At 46.6% G+C, this 18,994-nt stretch overlaps 1 protein-coding gene across 3 annotated transcripts; it reads right to left on the bottom strand.

Annotated features, from left to right (window-relative positions):
• Positions 1-358: 358 nt before the first annotated feature.
• On the bottom strand, positions 359-18,053 carry Slc68a1 (solute carrier family 68 member 1). Of its 3 annotated transcripts, none has more exons than XM_077798968.1 (11): positions 17,980-18,033; positions 16,847-16,932; positions 10,965-11,001; positions 7,523-7,752; positions 7,012-7,094; positions 5,998-6,450; positions 5,749-5,872; positions 5,078-5,174; positions 3,554-3,725; positions 3,275-3,468; positions 359-1,908 (listed from the first exon to the last, which is right to left on the bottom strand). In XM_077798968.1, the coding sequence occupies exons 4-11, from the start codon at positions 7,688-7,690 to the stop codon at positions 1,646-1,648; spliced, it is 1,554 nt and encodes a 517-aa protein (XP_077655094.1). In that variant the 5' UTR covers positions 7,691-7,752; positions 10,965-11,001; positions 16,847-16,932; positions 17,980-18,033; the 3' UTR covers positions 359-1,645. The 3 variants fall into 3 exon arrangements, with proteins under 3 accessions (XP_077655094.1, XP_077655095.1, XP_077655093.1); XM_077798969.1 differs by having other exon boundaries at positions 16,847-16,952; positions 17,980-18,019; XM_077798967.1 differs by lacking the exon at positions 16,847-16,932 and having other exon boundaries at positions 17,980-18,053.
• Between the last annotated feature and the right edge of the window lie 941 nt (positions 18,054-18,994).

Raw genomic sequence — 18,994 nt, 5'->3', positions numbered from 1 at the left:
AAAGGACTGGGGTTGTAGCCCAGTGGTAAAGTACCTCTGAGTTCAATCTCCAGTACCAAAAAAGAAAAAAGGATGTTCACACCAAAGCCTTAGTTTAAAAAACAAGGGTCTAACTCCTGTGTGCGCACCAAAGCCATGGGTGAGGCTCTATTATAAATGATGGAGTAGCTATATAAATGATGAGTAGCTCTTGACATCCCTGAAGTCAGAGGTTTTCCAGACTTTCATGTAAAGTCTGGGAGCTTATCATTTTTTCCCATTTGAACCCATACCTGGCAGAAAAATTGTCAGGTGCTTAGCCATTTAATCTTCCCAATAACCCTACAAAGTATATGTGTTTTTATGATCCATGAAGCAACTTTCCCAAAGTTCTCCCATTTATTAGCTGGGGTGTATTCCCAAGCAATACAGCCCTAGAGCCTACCTTTTGATCCCTGAGCAGATCCTCAAAATCTCTGGCCTTAAGCAATGAGTCCCAGTTGGAGTCAGTTTTGCCCCTAAGACACAACTTGCTATCTGGAGATATGTTTGGTTGTCACAACTGGGAGGTTGCTATTGGCATCTGGTAAGTAGAAGCCAAGGATGGTAACACACAATGCAAATTGCCCTAGTATCTCTAGTGCCAAGGCTGAAACATGCTGGCCCAGAACAATGGTTTTCAATCCCAGTCACAAGAAAAATCATCTACAGAGGTTTTTGAAATCTTAATACTACTCAGGTCATATTCAAGCCCAAATAAGTCAGAATTTGATACTTTTTTGAAGCCCAGGTGGTCCCCAGGCTGAGAACCTCTGACCCAATAGAGACTCCTGTTTGATGACCATGTCTAGCAGCAGTACCTGGGAAATACACTGGGATGGCTGACTCCAGGCCTGAAAGTCACTTTGGCCTCCAGTACCCATGAAACCAGCAGTCTGCATTCTTGTCCCTGCACCCCAGCAAGTCTGATGCAGATAGCCACCTTTTATTTAGGAAAATCTTCTTCGGGTGTTTTACCTGTTCAGTGAGGAATAGGATTCCCACTCCCATTCCCACCAACCCAGCTCTCTTTCCCTCCCTCTCCCTCTCCCTCTCTCACATGGACCTAAGAAGTAGGAATGACTGGCTTTAATCAATCTGTAACAAAATGAGCTTCTCCAGAGGTGTATTGATGGGAGAGTCCTGCAGCAGAGGGAACATGCTACTTCAAACAGCTAAAGAAGAACCCTCTGAAAAAAAAACACTAGGAGGCAGTGGCAAGTGGCACTTAGAGTAGGCTTCCCTTGACTAGGCAAAAGGGAGCAGTTGTGTTATCAAAAGTGGTTCTTAAGCTGGCTAGAGCAGCCAGCCCTAGTTGACAGTAGGCTGGGCCTCCATGCCCCATGGCAGTCACCACATGTAGCCCCATCCCTTCTGGTCCTCTTTCCTCCTGCCCCACAGAGGAACCATGTCTCTGAGCACATACAGCCCAGCCCTTGCTCAAACTGAGCCAGACAGCTAGGGAGGAAAAGACTTCAATGACATTCCTAGCTAAGTTCCAGGAGCTCCCATCTGCCATCTCCTCTATGCTGCACCCAAAGAAGGTGCACTAGCAGGACACTGGCAAAAGTGGCTCCTGCTCCCTGACTGGGGCAGTGTCCTCAACAGGGTAGCCTTACTACACCTCTCACACTGTCTTAATGTCCAGGGTTTGGACCTGTGCCAAATTCTGGCGCTGGGCCTTGACCATGTGCAGGCGCCTCCCGTGCAGTGTGAACTGGGACCAGGTGAAGAGCTGCAGCAGTGCACAAGTGATAGGTACCAGCACCAGCAGGTAGAAGCAGCCCTGACGGAGCGTGGGGGCCTGTGCTGGGGCTGGAGCTGGTGGCTCTGGCCAGGGCTGGGCACTCCCAACAGGGGTCATTGGAGGCTGTTGGAAAAGATCATGACCTAGGACAAGAGAGCATAGAAAGTATATGGTCAACAGTTCCTTTCCAAAGTCCATGGAGTGACATTTCAAATGTCATGTGTCTCAAACCACAACTCCCCTAAACCTGCTCCTCCCAATCTTCCCTTTTTGTGAATGACACCACCATCTACCCAATAATTCAGGCCAAATCCTGCAGGCCTGCCTCAATTCCTTAGTTAACTTCATCACTCTCCAATACCCAGTCTTTGTCTCCCCCAACTCCAAAATGCATCCCACCTGCCACCACACTGGCTCAAACACTCCATTGCCTCTGTCACACTCTTCCAATTATCTTCCTGCTATTCCCACTCTGGCTTCCCTATGATCCAATCTGTCCTCCCATAAAATAGCCATAGTGAACTTTCCAAAACATCCATCAGAGCAGGCATGGTGATCCATTCCTGGATTCCCAGCTACTGGCTGGTGGAGTGGGGCAGGAGGATCACAAGTTCAAGGCTAGCCTAGGCAGCTTAGTGAGACCCTGTCTCAAAATAGGAATTTTTAAAAAGAGCTGGGAGGGGCTAGGGATAAAGTTCAGTTGGTGGAGTGCTTGCCTTTATATGCACAAGGCCATGGATTCAACCTCAAGCACCACAAAAAATAAAAGAGCTGGGAGGTGTAGCTCAGTGGTAGAATACTTTCCTGGGCATGAGAGGTCCTGAGTTCAATCCATAGTACCGTAAAATAAATAAATAAATAAACAAACAAACAAAATCAGACCATGTCACTGCACAGCTTGTAACTCTCCCAATATCTTCCCTGTGCAATAAATAAAATCCAAACCCTGTACAAAGTTCTCTCCAAATCTCCTGATACACATTGTAACTCTCAGAATCAGAGTTTGCATCAATTGCACATTTGCCATCCCCTCTGCCTATTATTCACTGAGACCTTTTCTTGACCAAACCTTGCCATTCAGTTCACATCCTGGGGGTCACCTTCAAGGAGAGGCCTTGTATAGCCATATTTAGCGGCTTCTCAGCCACAGGGTCTCATCTTTCCCCATCTATTTTACCACGACACTCACCATTATTTGATACATTCTTGTTTGTTGTTTATTGCCAACACCCTGCTCCCAATTAGATTATAAGCTCTGTGATAACAAAGACCTTGTCTGTTACTCATTGTGATCTCCCCAGCACATACAGTAGGTGTTCTATACTCACTGAATGGATGAACAAATTAATGAAAGAATAAATGAATCTGAGACCAAGTTCCTCTACCTGTGTGGGAAAGGCTATCCTGGTTAGCAGCCCAGGATAGCCCGGGCCTAGCAAGTGGCCATTTTCTCTTCCTCACAAGATTGTCAGGTGGTGTTCCAGGTAAGCTGTACCCATGGAGCCTCACCTGTATAGAAGCAGAGCAGCCAGGTGCCCAGCAGTGGGGCAAAGGTCTGGCCTGGTTTGGTCACCAGGGCAACCATGCCAAAGAGAAGCGCTGAGGCCGCCTGTTTACGATGGTTCAGCACCAGGTCCTCATCCACCAGGTCAGTGACCACCAGGGTCAACAGCTTGCAGGTGCCCTCAGTGAAAACACGGTTACTGCCAGCAGAGGGAGTAGGCAAGGGTGAAAGGTGGGATAAAGGGGTGGGGGTGGGGGTGGGGATGACTGCGAGCAGAAGCATACCTGGCGATGAAGAAGCAGAGCAGGCCAGGATGGTCTGGGCCAGCCACCAGCATGAGCAGGCTAAGGCCCAGCTTGAGCAGAAAGAGACCCCGCACTACTGCGTAGACACCCCAGCGCTGACACAGGGGCAGGAAGTAGAGGTTGTTGAGATGGGGAGCGACATAGGAGACACCTGGGGAAGGAAGAGGGCCTTGTCTTGTCAGGGGCACTGCCACAGCCTCAGCAGTGATTGACATTGTAACTCTAAGAATCAGACTTTGCATCAATTGCACACTAACAATGTGCTGGGCTCTGTGCTAAGAGTGTCACACACTTTTTAATTTTTCTTTTTGGTACTGGGGATTAAACCCAGGGCCTTGCATATACCAGGCAAATTTAATACCACTGAACTACTTCCCTAGCCCTTTCTTTTTTTCTTTTCTTTTTCTTCTTTTTTTTTTTTTTTTTTGGTACTGGGGATTGAATCCAAAGATGCTGAGCTATATTTACAATCCTTTATAAAAATTTTGAGACATGGTCTCACTAAGTTGCTGAGGCTAGCTTTGAACTTGCAATCCTCCTGTCTCAGCCTCCAGAGTTGCCTGAATTACAGACATGCAAATATGCCTGGCTTTCCCAGCCCTTTGAAATTTTATTTTGAGATAAGGTCTGGCTAAGTTGACCAGGCTGGCTTTGAACTTGTGATCCTTCTGCCTCAGTCTCTGGAGTAGCTGGGATTATAAGTGTGTATCACCACATTACATGTTTATACCTAATCTTCCCAAGCCTTTAAAGTAAATAAGAGTTGTCCCTTGGTATCCTCAGGAGACTGATTCCAGGATCACCCAGGGAAAACAAAATCCATAGATGTTTAAGTCTTTTATATAAAATGACATAGTATTTGCATCTGATTTAGTCACATCCCACATACACACTTTAAATTATCTCCTATTTCTTATAATACCTAATACCATATACATGTCATATAAATAATTGTCATACTATTTACTATATAAATATAAACTGTCATACTATTTGATACATGTTGATATAAACTATATTGTTTAGGGGCTAATGACAAGAAAAAAAGACTATATGTTTAATGCAGATGCGATTTTTTTCCTGAATATTTTTAATCTGTGGGTTGATTGAGTCCACGGATATGGAGCCCACACATCCAGGCTTTCTCCTTACTTTACAAATGAGAAAGGGAGACCCCAAAAAATGACATACTGAAGACCACCCAGGGAGAGAACATGGTCAAGACACACCCAGGCTTATCAGATATAGTCCTCACTGCTAAGCAACCACTGCACTGCATCATAACGCCTCTGGGTGGCACCATCACCAAGAGGATTAGCCTGTGCGTCAGTCCCTCCCGGAAACCCACCACCTCAGGAAAACCGAGCTGGCCCCAAGGTGCAATCCCCTGGCAGATTCATCCCCGCCTTCTGCCACCTGGCCCTCAGCTAGACCATGCCTGCAGCTGGGCTAGGGGCTCTGGGTACAGCCTCTGTCCTTAGCCTGCCTGAGACACCCACTCACCCAACAGGAAGGAGCCAGTGGAGAGAGAGATGTGGTCTGACAGCAGATGCTCCAGGAAGAGGGGGAAGAAGTTGCTGTTGAAGTGGCAGTGGAACACCTATAAGCCAACAGGTCAGTAAGGAGGGTGACCCCAGCAGGGCCATAAGCCAATAGGGGAAGCACATGTCCTCAGAGCAGTAGAGAACTGGCTTCTGTCCCCAAGTCCCTAAACATGGAACATGCCAGAAAAAGATCTAAAGCCACATTCCTGTTGGTTATCAAAAAGTTAGAGATATAATAAAATGATAATTGGAATAAGTTTTTCTTTTAATTGAAAACATATTAGTAAAACAAGTCTCAAGACATTAAAAAAATTGGTTTCTAAATGTAGCTAATTTGTACACTACATGGGTTTTAGGAGTGGCACTTGGTGTTTTAAAAAGATTATAACAGAGTCCCAATAGGAGACAATCTTTCAGCCCTCACTTTATAAGTAAGGACAAGGCTACCCAGAGAGGCTGAGACCTACCTGAAATCATTCAGAGAATGCTATGACCCAGGTTTAATATCCCAACCTTGTCCCTGTCACCAAATTGCCCAGCAAGGCCTCCTAAGTGCCCAACTCCTGAGGCACCTGTCCACTAGAGTGTGAGATAGCCCAGTCACTGGGGGAAAGATACCATTCCCAATACCTGCACCAGGTCCATGCCCACGAACCACAGGAAGTTTTGGTGGCGTGCCAGCTGCCGGAGGTATTGGCCCAAGGTGATGCTGCCCACTTCCTCACTGCCCACTAGCAGCTCCTCTCCATACAGGCTATGGGCAGAGGGGAGTTGAGAACTGCTGGGGCTGGGCCAAAGTCTGCTCCCACCCTAGAGCAGCCACCCATCAGCCAAAAGACTCAGCATCAGCCTGGGATCCCAGCATTGATGGCCACTCACCCACCATCCATGGCCAGGGTTGAGCACCCAGGGTCCTTTCCAGCCACTTCAACCCGCCGCCTCAGTAGTTGCGTGGCCCCCAGAAAGCCCAGCCCAGAGCCAGCAGCCAGTGCCACACAGAAGGCGCGGAAGGAGGAGAAGTCCTCCTTGTTCCAAAAGGCGTAGGAGGCAAAGACAGAGAGGGAGCCAGCTGCACTGAAGAGGGAGCAGTAGAAGTTGAGATGCGTGCGGTCGTGGGCCGAGAGTGCCAGGTCGGCCAACAAGGCATGATGGTGAAGGTCCACGAGTGTCAGGAAGCCATCATAGAGGCACAGGCACAGCAAGAACTGTAGGCCAGCTGGGGCCCACGGCACCCAGAATGCCAGGAAGGACAGTGCCAGCAGTGGCCCGTGCCTGCCCAGCGCCCGTACCCGTGCCAGCACCACAGCCTTTGAGGAGAGCCTGGCGCCGGACCTGCCAGGGAGAGGAGGGTGTTGGGAAATGCCCTTTTGGCCTTGGCTGGCCCCAGTTCCTGTCCGGGCCTCGGAGGAGGGACAGAGGCCTAGAATGTAGGGTACACATCAGGATGCACCCAATCTCCAGTCTCCAACTTAGGAAGCACAGCTTACCAGTGGGTGCACTCTTTCCTCTGCCCTACCCGCCCTCCTCTAGTCTGTCAGTTGATGGCCAAAGGGCAGTGGGATACCCACTTCTCAGGTTTGGGGGCAGTGATGAGCCCAAGCATGGAGGAAAGGGAATCTGATGGGAGCAGCATAGGGTGTTTGCTGCGCAGGGTTCTGAGAAGCCACATAAGCCAAGCCGGGGTCAGTCTCTTCCCGGGTGAGCAAGGCAGGGGTTAGGCAAAGCCAATTTTTCAACTTGGACAGAGCCTGCCCTGGCCCCTGGGAAGGGAGTGGATCCACATCCAACACTTGAACTGGCCTTTCTTTCCCCACCCCGAATGCAGGCAGGGGTCCTCCAGGACAAGAGACAGGTGGGAACTGAAGCTCTTTTGAGCCATCCCCCAATACAAACCAGGGCTGAGAGCTGAGGAACTGGCGGTCACTTAGCCAGCCGAAGAGGGGGTCGTTGAGGCTGTTCCAGAGGAGAAACACCGTCTACAGGCAAAAGGAGATGGGCACAGTGGGGTCCAGGCAGCTTCTAGCAGAACTCCCCACCCCTCAAAGATGGCCCCAGCTGTGCTGCCTGCAGACCTTGCGGTCAGTTCCTCTGCTCAGACCCACACTCCCAGCCACTCACTTATCAATGCCTCATCCAGGGCCCAGCGAGTAAGTATAACCAGATGACAAATTAGCATGTGTGATTGTACTGTACATGAATGTAAAGAACAATGAATATATGACAATAGCCAGGAAACTAATCTAATCCCCACTGAGAAGTCATCAAAGCCTCCACCAGCTTTTCTGGCTGAGTCTTGGTAGGCAACCTGGCCTGCCTTATGTCCCTGAATAGGTGGGACCCAGCACCTGCCATCTACCTAGCAGCCTATGCACCCACCAGGCTGACTGCCCAGTGCTGATCCTACCTCTCCAACCCAGAAGGCTACTTTGTTGATCTTGTACACTGAGACAAAGGTGTCCACATAGTAGAGCAGGAACACATTGTGCAGGATGGAGGTGAAGAGGGCCAGGGAGCCATAGACCACAGCTGTGGGCAGGCCCAATAACCAGGCTTGGGGCCATCCCAGCCCCATGACTACCAGCCTGATTTAACCCCAGGAGCTCATGGCTACCAGCAGTCTCCCCATTCTTGTCCCTAGAAAAGAAAGAGCCAGTTAGCAGCAATGATCAGAGACTACTCTGTTCCTAACCCTGTGTTCTGAGTCCTTTAAAAACTCATTTTCAGGGCCGGGGTTGTGGCTCAGAGGTAGAGCACTTGCCCAGCATGGGTGAGGCACTGGGTTTGATTCCTGGCACCACATTAAAAAAAATAAACAAATAAAATAAAGGTATTATGTCCATCTACAACTAAAAAAAATTTTTTTTTTTTTAAATTGGGGTTGGGGGCTAGGGATTTGGCTCAAGTGGTAGCGCGCTCGCCTGGCATGCGTGCTGCCCGGGGTTCGATCCTCAGCACCACATACAAACAAAGATGTTGTTTCCGCTGAAAACTAAAATAAATAAATAAATATTTTAAAAAAATTGGGTTTGGGGATATAGCTTAGTTGGTAGAGTGCTTGCCTTGCATGCACAAGGCCCTGGGTTCAATCCCCCCCCCCAAAAAATTAGAATTTAAATGAGCTGGGGTTGTGGCTCAGTGGTAGAGTGCTTACTAGCATGGGTGAGGCACTGGGTTTGATTCTCAGCATCACATATAAGTAAATAAATAAACATCAATCAATAACTAAAAAAATAAAAAATTTTAAAAAATGTAAACTCATTTTCAGCCAGGTGTGGGAGCACATACCTGTAATCCCAGCTACTTGCAAGGCTAAGGCAAAAGAATTACATGTGAAAGGCCAAGGCTGGAGTGTAATTCTGTGGCAGAGTACTGTGTAGCATGTGTAAGGACCTGGGCTCAATCCACAGTATTAGCCCCCCACCCCTGCAAAAAAAAAAATGTATTGCAGCCAGGACTTGGTGGTGCACAACTATAATCCCAGTGGCTTGGGATGCTGAGGCAGAAGGATCACAAATTCAAAGCCTGCCTCAACAACTTAGTGAGGCCCTAAGCAACTCAGTGAGACCTGGCTCTAAATAAAACATAAAAAAGGGCTGGGGGCAGCTTGGGAGGCTGAGGCAGGAGGATCGCAAGTTCAAAGTCAGCCTCAGCAAAGGTGAGGAGCTAAGCAACTTAGTGAGACCCTGTCTCTAAACAAAATACAAAATAGGGCTGGGGATGTAGCTCAGTGGTTGAGTGCCCCCGAGTTCAATCCCCATACAAAAAAAAAAAAAAAAAAAGGACCTGGGGATGTGGCTCAGTGATTGAGTGCCCCTGGATTCACTTACCAATACCAATAAATAAATTGCAAGTTCAAGTCCAGCCTGGGAACTGAATGAGACACTGTCTCAGGAAAAAAAAAAAAATGGTAGAGAACTTGCCTAGCACATGCAAGGCCCTGGGGTTCAATCACACACACTTTTTTGTTAGTACCAAATGCATACACACTCATTTCCAGTGGGAGAGAGTTTATACATAAAACAAATATGGAGAATCACTAATGGAGGATAGCAATGCCAAGTTACCATTACTCTGGAAGTAACTCAACAAAACTGATAAGGCCTCTGGGAAGAGAAGGCAGGCACTCTACAAGTGTTGGGGTAGGCTGTGTGCTAGGGCTAGATGCTCAGTATCTTTTTACATCCACACTGTGCAACCTTAATGGTCTGGACGTGACCGCCTGGGACTTGGGCACATGATGTACTTACAGTGCATCCTCAGATAAGTTAACTTGGAATGGAATCCAAGGTTTTTTTTGGTTTGTTTTTTGTTTTTTGGTGTTGGGGATCGAACCCAGGACCTTGTGCATGCGAGGCAAGCACTCTATCAACTGACCTATGTCCCAGCCCTTAATCCAAGTTTTTGTTTCTTTTTCTGTAAAATGAGAAAAGGGATGATTATACCCACTTTGCAAAATAATGTAAGGGTTAATTTTAAAAAAGTAAATTTAAAAATGCTTTTAAAAAAGAATTTAAGGATTCACAAAAAGTGCTTTTTTTGCAGAGGGCAGGGTATTAGGATTGAACTCAGAGGCACTCAACCACTGAGCCACATCTCCAGCCTTATTTTGTATTTTTATCTAGAGACAGGGTCTCACTGAGTTGCTTAGTGTCTCACTGTTGCTGAGGCTGGCTTTGAACTTGCGATCCTCCTGCCTCAGCCTCCCAGGCCACTGGGATTACAGGAATGCACCACCTTGCCTGGATGATAGTGTCATTATTATCTTTACAAAATACCTACAAAGTTTATAGCATTATTATGATTTTATAGGAGAGCAACCCCAAGTTCAGAGATGGTATCTTGACCAATGTCACACAGCAAAAAAGTAACATTGCACTCAGATCCGTCTGACATAAAAACATTTTCTGCTATTTGTCTTCCCAAATCAGGTTCTCATATACATTGTTGGAGAGAAGGGAAGAAACCCAGTGTCACGTCTGCACTGTGATAAGAATGATAAGATGTAATCCCAGCAACTCTGGAAGCTAAGGCAGGAGAATCACAAGTTCAAAGCCAACCTCAGCAAATCAGCGAGGCCCTAAGCAACTTAGTGAGACCCTGTCTCAAAATAAAAAAAAATTAAAAGGGCTGGGAATATGGCTCAGTGGTTAAGCACCCCCGAGTTCAATCCCCAGTACCAAAAAAAAAAAAAAAAAAAAAAAAGATGTGGGCCAGGGATATAGCTCAGTGGTAGAGTGCTTACCTAACATGCACAAAGCCCTGGGTTCTACTGCCAGTACCACAAAAAAATAAATAATAAGAGTCCACACTGCTCATGCACTTAATTCCAGAAATTCCATTCTAACAAACTAACTACAAAGGAATATGGAGAGAGATATTCACAGGGGCAACATTTATAAACAGCAAAAAGCACGATACAGGGGCTGAAGTTGTGGCTCAGTGGTAGAGTGCTCGCCTAGCATGAACAAGGCACGGGGTTCGATCCTCGGCACCACATAATGTAAAATGAAGATAGTGTGTCCACCTAAATCTAATAAATATTTTTTTAAAAAGCAGGATACAGCCCAAGAATGAGCAAAGGGGGGCTAGGGATATAGCTCAGTTAGTAGAGTGCTTTCCTTGCATGCACAAGGCCCTGGGATCAATCCCCAGCACCACAAAAATAAATAAATAAACAAATAAATAAATAAATAAGAATGAGCAAAGGGACTGCCTTAGCAAACTCCAAGCTGTGTACAAAGGGCCCACAAATGGGCTGCATCAGCACATGGGGACAGAAACGTAAGAACACACCATGCAAAGAGAGACCATGGAGTGGGGGTGTAACTCAGTGGTAAGGCACCTACCTAGCCTGCACAAGGTCCTAGTGTTCAATCCCTGGCACTGGAGAGAGAGAGAGAGAGAATGAATAACTGACTCATGCACAAAGATTGAGAGCCAGACCCACCATGAGAGGAAAAGGAAATAAAAGTAAGATTTTAATTACTGGAGACTTTGTTAAAATATAGATGCTGACTTAGTGGGTCTGGGGAGGGACCTGAGATTCTGCTTTTCTAACACTTCCAGGTGAGGCTGCTGCTGGTCTGTGGCCACGCTTTTTTTTTTTTTTTTTTTTTTTGTAGTTGGGTATGGACAGCATACCTTTATTTTATTTGTTTATTTTTATGCAGTGCTAAGGCTCAAAACCAGTGCCTCATACATGGTAGGCAAGCGCTCTGGCACTGAGCTACAGCCCCAGCCCTGCAACCACACTCTTTAAGCAGCAAGGCATTAAGTTTCTGTCTCTTCTTTTAGACTCAAAGCTACTGTTTTCTTTTCAGAAAAATAATTCCCACATGTGCCTATCTGACCCTTTGAGGGAAGCCACAGAGGCTTCCTCCTCTCAAATTTTATGTTGTAAATCATATGTTCAAGTCTTAACTCCCCAACCTATGAATATGCTCATATTAGGGAATGGTATTTGTACAGTTGTAACCAGGTTAAAATGAAGTCATACAGAATTAGGATGGGCCTAATGACAGGTGTCCTTACAAGGAAAGGGAAATCTAGACACAGAGAAGCTGGCCATGTGAAGATGAGGCAGGAATTGGTGATGCAGCTACAAGCCAAGGAATGTGAGGACTGCCAGCAACCACCAGTAGCTACAAGAGGGATGGAAAGGTGCTTCCCTAGAGCCTCCAAGAATAATATGACCCTGCTAACGCTCTGACTTCAGATTTCTACCGTACAGAACCATGACAGAATAAATGGTTACTTTAAGCCATCCAGTTTATGTAATTTGTTGTGGCAGCCGGAGGACTCCAAAGGGCTGATCCTCAGAGAGCCCGTTACCCTCAGCCCAAGCCTGACCATGGCTCAGGTATCCATGCACACACACTCCCACAGAGGGCCAAAATCTGTTTTTCCTTGGCCCCGGTCCAAGAGAAGCAGCAGCACCTCCAAGGGACCTGTCCTTGTCCTCAGGGCCTTAAAGGTTCCCTCTGGCTGATGAGCCACTGGCCTCATGGTGGGAACACAAGAGGAGAAGTGATCAAAACTACCTGAAATCCACCACTAACCCTTTGAGAATCTCCTCTGGACTGGACCACAGTGATCCTACCTCACCCACGGCAGCAGGATGGGCAAGTGAGCCCAGAGGAAATGCTTGTCTTTTTTCCCTCAGAGATGGAGGTGTGACTGACATATAGAAAAGCACCTATTCAAAGTGTACAGTCAGGAAAGTTATTATAATGTGTACACTTGTGACACCATCACTCATCACCCTAAGTTTCCTCCAACACTGCTTTTTTTTTTTCTTTTTTCTTTTGTAGTGGGAATTGAGCCCAAGGGCGCTTTACCACTGAGCTACATCCCCAGCCCTTTTTATTTTCTGAGACAGGGCCTCACTAAATTGCTGAGGCTGGCTTTAAACATGTGATCCTCCCAGGCCACTAGGATTACAGGCGTGCACTACTGTACCCAGCCTAGGCCCTTTTAATTTTTTTATTTTACTTTTAAAAAAAATATTTTTTAGTTGTAATTGGACACAATACCTTTACTGTATTTAGTTTTATGTGGTGCTGAGGATTGAGCCCTGTGCCTCACACATGCTAGGCAAGTGCTCTACCACTGAGCCACAACTTCAGCCCCCCTTTTTATTTTTCGAGAGAGTCTCTTACTGAGTTCCTGAGGTCTTGCTAAGATACTGATGCTGGGCCTAGGTCTGTAGCTCAGTGACAGAGCACTTGCCTAACATGTGTGAGGCACTGGGTTCAATCCTTAGCACCACATAAAAATTATCAAATAAAATAAAGGCATTTTATCCATCTACAACTACAAAAAAAGAAAAAAGAAAAAAAAAGATACTGAGGCTGGCCTCAATGCCTCAGCCTCCCAGGTTGCTGGGATTAAAGGCGTGTACCTGGCAATGCTTTTCAAAGAGAATGGAGAGAAGACATGACTGGAGTTCTCAAATGTCCTGACTCAACTATTTACTACCTGTATGACCTGAAACAATTTACTTAACCTCTCTGTGCCTCAGTCATAAGGTGTTGTTAAGAGGCAAAGAGAAAATATTTATAAGCACTAAGCACAAAATAGTGAGTACCAAAACTTGAGATGTGATGGCTAATGGATCTCTCTACCCACCAATAAATTGGAAGCCCCATGACCTGCCACACAAGAATGGGTAAGAATTAAATGAGATGCCCCTCAAGGGTTATGACATGGGGGCCATAAAACCCAACATACACCCCCATCACTATCCTTAACTTAGGTCACTCTCTCTGATCCCCCCTGAACTTCATAGAACTCCCTTGTTCAACTCCACAGCCTTTGTCAAAAAGCAGGAAGCTGGGCTGGGGCTTTGGCTCATGGTAGAGCGCTTGCCTAGCACGTGCAAGGCGCTCGGTTCAAGCCTCAGCACCACAGAAAAATAAATAAAATAAAGGTATTGTGTCCAACTACAACTAAAAAATAAATATTAAAAAAAAAAGGAGTAAAGCCTGCTGACTCATAAGCAGATGCCCAGTATCCTGCCATTGTCATTGGAGGTGAACACTTAAGGTCCTCAGCCTCCACCAGCTGGCTCCCTATTCCCCCTGGAGTGATGTTAGAAAATCTCAAAGCATGGTGAGATGGAAAGGCTATAACTTTTGGCATCAGAAAGGCCCAGTTCAAATTCCAACTGCGCTTCCTAAAAGTATAACCTCAGACAAGTCCCCCTGGCTTAGCCTTGGTTTCCTCACATGCAAAATGGGGCCATAAAGTCTGTCTGTATATGAGTACAGAAAGGATTAAATTAATGTCCAGAAAACCCAGAGCATCATGCCTGTCACATGGTTGATGCTCAGAAACTACCTGTTTCTTATAACAGATCAGGGTAGGAGTCGGTGAATATCCTGATACTCGTGCCCTCACACAAGTAAGTGAACTGGAGAAAAAGATGGAAAAAGGGCAAAGTCGAAAAAGGCAAAGAGCAGAAATACATCCAACAAATGCCAGAGACAAAGCTCCACCGTAAGTCTGAGCTGGAGGCAAAGCTACCTGTCCAGGTGAATCAGCCTTGAATGGGAGAGGGGCACAAGGGGGGTCTTCATCAGTTTCTTTTCCAGATTCCACTCCTCCATCAGCAAAGCCTTCCCTACTCTCCTCCCCACGCCCCACCACCACAGCAGAGGCAGTCCTGCCTCTCCCAGGGAAGAGCAGCATGGAGCACATGCTGGCCTAGCTGCATAAACTGCCATCTGTAACCTGCAACCAACATCACGCCCCACTGAAACCTTATACCAAAGTCTGCTGATCCATCCCTGCCCTAATAGTCCCAGTTGGTGGCCTTGGGTCCACCCTACTCTGTCTCCCTGGACCAGTAGGATGTTGATGCCAATCTGTCAGCTGGCTGTGTGGCTGAAATGCAAAAGCAATCTAAATAGTCTAAAGCATCAAGCAAAATGCCTGGCACATACAATACTCAATAAATGATAGCTATTACTAATTTTTTTTCCTATCTCTGAAGTTTATTTTCAGGTTTTTAAAAGATGAGTCAATGACCCTCCCAATCCCCCACCATAAGTCCACGACTGAAGTTGTCTTTGCAGCACCCAGCACTGATGCCTCTTGGTACCCGGAACTTCCCTTTCTCATCTGCCATCCCCAATATTCTTATTTAAATACCACCTCCACCTTTGTTCATGCTGTCCGTTCCATCCATGATATCCTAGATGTAACTCCATACAGTTTCTCAGGCATTTAGAGGATGCCTGGCTTTCACATCATGAATCCCTACAGCTCTGTTGCTACTCCCATCCACATTTCATAGATGAAGAAACCAAGGCTCTGAAGATTAAATAACTGGCCCAGGGTCACACAGCTATTAGGTAATGGAGCCAAGATTCAAAATGTTTATTTTTTAAATTTTTTTAGCTGTAGATGGACACAATATCTTTATTTTTAAAATTTTTTTGTAGTTGTAGATGGACAGAATGCCTTTTTTGTTAATATTTATGTGGTGCTGAGGATTAAACCCAGTGCCTCACACATGCTAGGCAAGTGCTTTGCCACTTGAGCTACAGTCCTAGCCCATATTTGTTTATTTTTATGTGGTGCTGGGGACCGAACCCAGGGCCTCACGCATGCTAGGTAAGCGCTCTACCACTGAGCTACAACCCCAGGCCTCAAAATGTTTTTTGACTTTTTAGTCATTTAAATTTAGCATTTCTCACCTTACTATGTACCTTCTTCTACCATCTCAGCAAATCCTGCTCATCCAAAACCCAGGTCAGTGTCATAAACCTTCCCAGGTATACTAAGTCAGGATTCTCTCTTCTTTTCAGATAGCTGTCCCCAGTATCAAGCATGAAAATGCTTACCTAACCCTCCTCCAGCCTACAAGCTCCTGAAAGGCAGGACCAGTGAGCCCAGCCCCTGATTTTTACCTCTGCCTCTACCAGGCTCCTTTACCACATACAGGTGCTCAGTTAATGCCTGATAGGTCTACTTACCCCTAAAAGGCCAATATGCGCATCCACCTGCTGCCCTCAAAGAACAATCATGTGAAAATTCCCCAGACCCTACTGTACCCCAATTTGCTGTTCCACTTGGCTGTGAGAATTAGAAAAAGGCAAGCTTGATGTGTCCCTCTGAATAAAACATTTAAAACAAAACAACATAGGCAGAAAGAGGAATATTTATACTAGCAAAGAGTATTAAGCTTTCACCAATGCACAGCGCCATGCTAAGAAAAACAGAAACAATGTGGGCAGAGAGCTCAGAGGAGGGAGGCAGAAATGGGGCCAGATCAGGAAGGAAGGTTGTTGTAACCCTCACACAACAGTCTATCCTGAGGATCGTGGAAGAAGAGACACTGACTGGGGGTGGGAGGTGACAGAATCACATCTGTTTGAAAGAAACCCTCTAGCATTTTTTCTCCCCTCTTTACCCCATCAGGCTCCTAGGAGATTTAAAAAAAAAAAAAAAAAAACTAGAAATGCAAACAGATGTCCCTGATTTCTGAACCAACCTATGATTTTAATTTTTTTATTTCATTTTTTAAAAATATTTTTCAGGGGCTGGGGTTGTGGTTCAGTGGTAGAGCGCCTGCCTAACATGTGTGAGGCCCTGGGTTCGATACTCAGCACCACATATAAATAAACAAAGTTAAAAAATCCATTGGCAACTAAAAAATATTTTTAAAATAAATAATTAAAAATATTTTTCAGTTGTAATTGGACACAATACCTTTATTTTATTTAGTTAGTTTTATGAGGTGCTGAGGATGGAACCCAGTGCCCCACACATGCTAGGCAAGCGTTCTACCACTGAACTACAACTTCAACCCTTTTTATTTTTTGAGACAGGGTCTGGCTAAGATAGTGAGGCCGGGGCTGGGGCTGTAGCTCAAGGAATGCCCATGGAGTCGGGGAGGAAACCAAGAATGCCAGACTGGACCCTGGAATGATGAGCATCAGAAAGAGGGTGAGTGATAAGATACCCTCAGAAGGACCAAACACTGTTAGGAAAGCAGTTGAGTGCAGAAGTGAGAAGCTACTAAAAAGCAAAAATTGGAGTTAGGAGCCCAGGGTCAGATCTGAATGTTATCACTAACTAGCCGAGTTTACTCCCACATCTGTGAAATGGACAAGACAATCCATTCCCTGCTTGTCCTCAGAGTATCAAATGAACAGATAAAAGTTTAAGGTACTATAAACAAAGCAAGTATTAGGTGTGACCATTTTCTCAATAAGCAGCTGACCTCTGAATTGTTTGCCGTTTCCTGCTTCAAACTCTGGAGTCATCTTCCATCTCAGTCTCCCAAAGCAGGGTCCAGTCTTAGGGGCACTGCTGGGAGGTAGCACCTTCTGTTCCAAAAAGAATGGTCCCATCCTCCTCCTCAGGCTAGAAACGAACTTTCACCTCACTGGGGAAGGGACTTCCGTCTCACTCTCCCACAGATAACTCAGGAGGCACTGGAGAAACAGCGGCTTCACCCCAAGACCCTTCCAAGCAACTGAGAAGTTCAGGATCAACCCTTTACTCAATTACTGCACTGAAACACGTGGACACATTAAAATCACCCGTGGAGCCGTTCGCAAATACCCAGGATCAGGCCTTACCTCAAACCAATAAAAATCAGAATCTCTCAGGGTGGGTCCCCTTATCGAATTTTCTTTTTTTTCCAGGACTGGGGCTTAAACCCAAGGGTACTCTATCACTGTCACCATCAGCCCTTTTTATTTTAAAATTCTGAGAAAGAATCTTGTTAAATTGCCCAGGCGGTCCTCGAATTAGCGATCCTCCTGCCTCAGCCTCCGGAGTCGCCGGGATTACAGGCGTGTGCCACCACGCCTGGCACATTAATGTTTTTTTTTTAAAGCCTCCCAAGTGGGCTGGGGCTGTATCTCTGGGGCAGAGTGTTTGCCTTGCAAGTGTGAGGCACTGGGTTCAGTCCTCAGCACCACACAAAAATAAAATAAAATCATGCTGTCCATCTACAACTACAAAAATAAATATATATATTTTTTAATCCTCGGAAGTGGTTCTGCGCCACCAGGTTAAGAGTCATGTCAATGAATGGATCCTCGTCTGCCCCATGACATCCCTCAACCCCATATGCCCAGGGAGCTATCAGACCCATTGCATCCCCTTCCCCCTACACCCCAAGCCTTTCTGCACGGATTTCAGCCTTGACCCTCGAACCCAGCTTCTCCCGCCATGAACCCAGAACTCTCCAAATCCACAACCTGATCACCTCAAGGACCCCCAAGTCTCCACGACTCCCAGAGCAGAGAGCATTCCCTACCACACTTGGGCTTGTCATTGTGTCAGACTGGCCTCAAGTCCAACCCACGCCTGCCGGGGAGCCCAGACCACCCGCCGGCCCCTCACCGTAATCCTAGTAGGCGAAGCCTAATTCCAAGGCTGCGGAAAGCCAGGTGCCAGACAGTGCGCCTGCGCACACGAAGCCCGGGGCTTCTCGGCTCTCTCCCTCCGCCCCCGCCCAGCGATTGGCTCTGCGCAGCTCCGGGGACCGCAGCTCTGGCAGGTGACCCACGCCTGAGGCTGCAGCAGCCATGTTTATCTTGGGCTCTTACCCTGAGCGACCAAAAACAGTGGACACTAGCAAACAGACCTGGGAACCTTCCTTCCAGCATTATGCACTGCCTGAATGCACAGCCGAGGAGGGTTTGGAGATGATAGTGGCACGACCTGGGACTCCCCTAATGCTGGATTGTGAGCCGCTTAAGGGTGGACAGGCCCAGCTTGAGCTGTGGTGCTGAGAATTGAACCCAGTGCCTCACACATACTAGGCAAGTGCTCTGCCACTGAGCTACAGCCCCGGCCCTATTTTTTAGTTTTTGTTTTCCTTTGTACTGGTGATTGAACACAGGGGCACTTTACCACTGAGCTACATCCCCAAACCTTTTTATGTTTTTCTTTTGAGCCCGAGTCTCACTAAATTGCTGGGGCTGGCCTTGAATCTGCAATCCTCCTGCCCCACCCTTCAGAGTCACTGAGATTACAGGTGTTTGTCACCGCAACAAGCTTCCTCCTCCTGCTCCTCCTCCTCCTCCTAATAATAATAATAATAACAACAACACAACAAGGAACACCGAGCTCTTACTACTACCCTAAACTGTGTTAAGAATCCCACATACATTTTCCTGTTGAGTCACAGTATACCTAGGAGCTAAATGCTATTATCTCCTTTTAACAAATGAGTAAATTGAGATTCAGAGGGATTCAGTGACTTTTGGACAAGCAAGAGGCCCAGCCAAGCTGGAATCCAGCACTCCTAATTCCTAGAGCAGGAGTCTTTCCTCTTCCTACCCCTGTCTAGGACCTCAGTATCAAGTCCATATGATTTCCTCTAGTCTGTGGAGGGTGTTCCAGATCTTTCTTC

Source organism: Urocitellus parryii, chromosome 5 (genome assembly GCF_045843805.1).
Source record: "Urocitellus parryii isolate mUroPar1 chromosome 5, mUroPar1.hap1, whole genome shotgun sequence".
Taxonomy (NCBI): domain Eukaryota; kingdom Metazoa; phylum Chordata; class Mammalia; order Rodentia; family Sciuridae; genus Urocitellus; species Urocitellus parryii.
This window is presented reverse-complemented; position numbering and strand designations above follow the sequence as displayed.

Coding starts and splice junctions, on each gene's coding strand:
- Slc68a1 (XM_077798967.1), bottom strand. CDS start 7,690: ATGGGGCTGGGATGGCCCCAAGCCTGGTTATTGGGCCTGCCCACAGCT. Junction 6,451..7,011: donor TTCCTCAGCTCTCAGCCCTG/GTTTGTATTGGG, acceptor TCTCCCTGGCAG/GTCCGGCGCCAGGCTCTCCT. Junction 1,909..3,274: donor GCTGCTCTGCTTCTATACAG/GTGAGGCTCCAT, acceptor CTCTTGTCCTAG/GTCATGATCTTTTCCAACAG.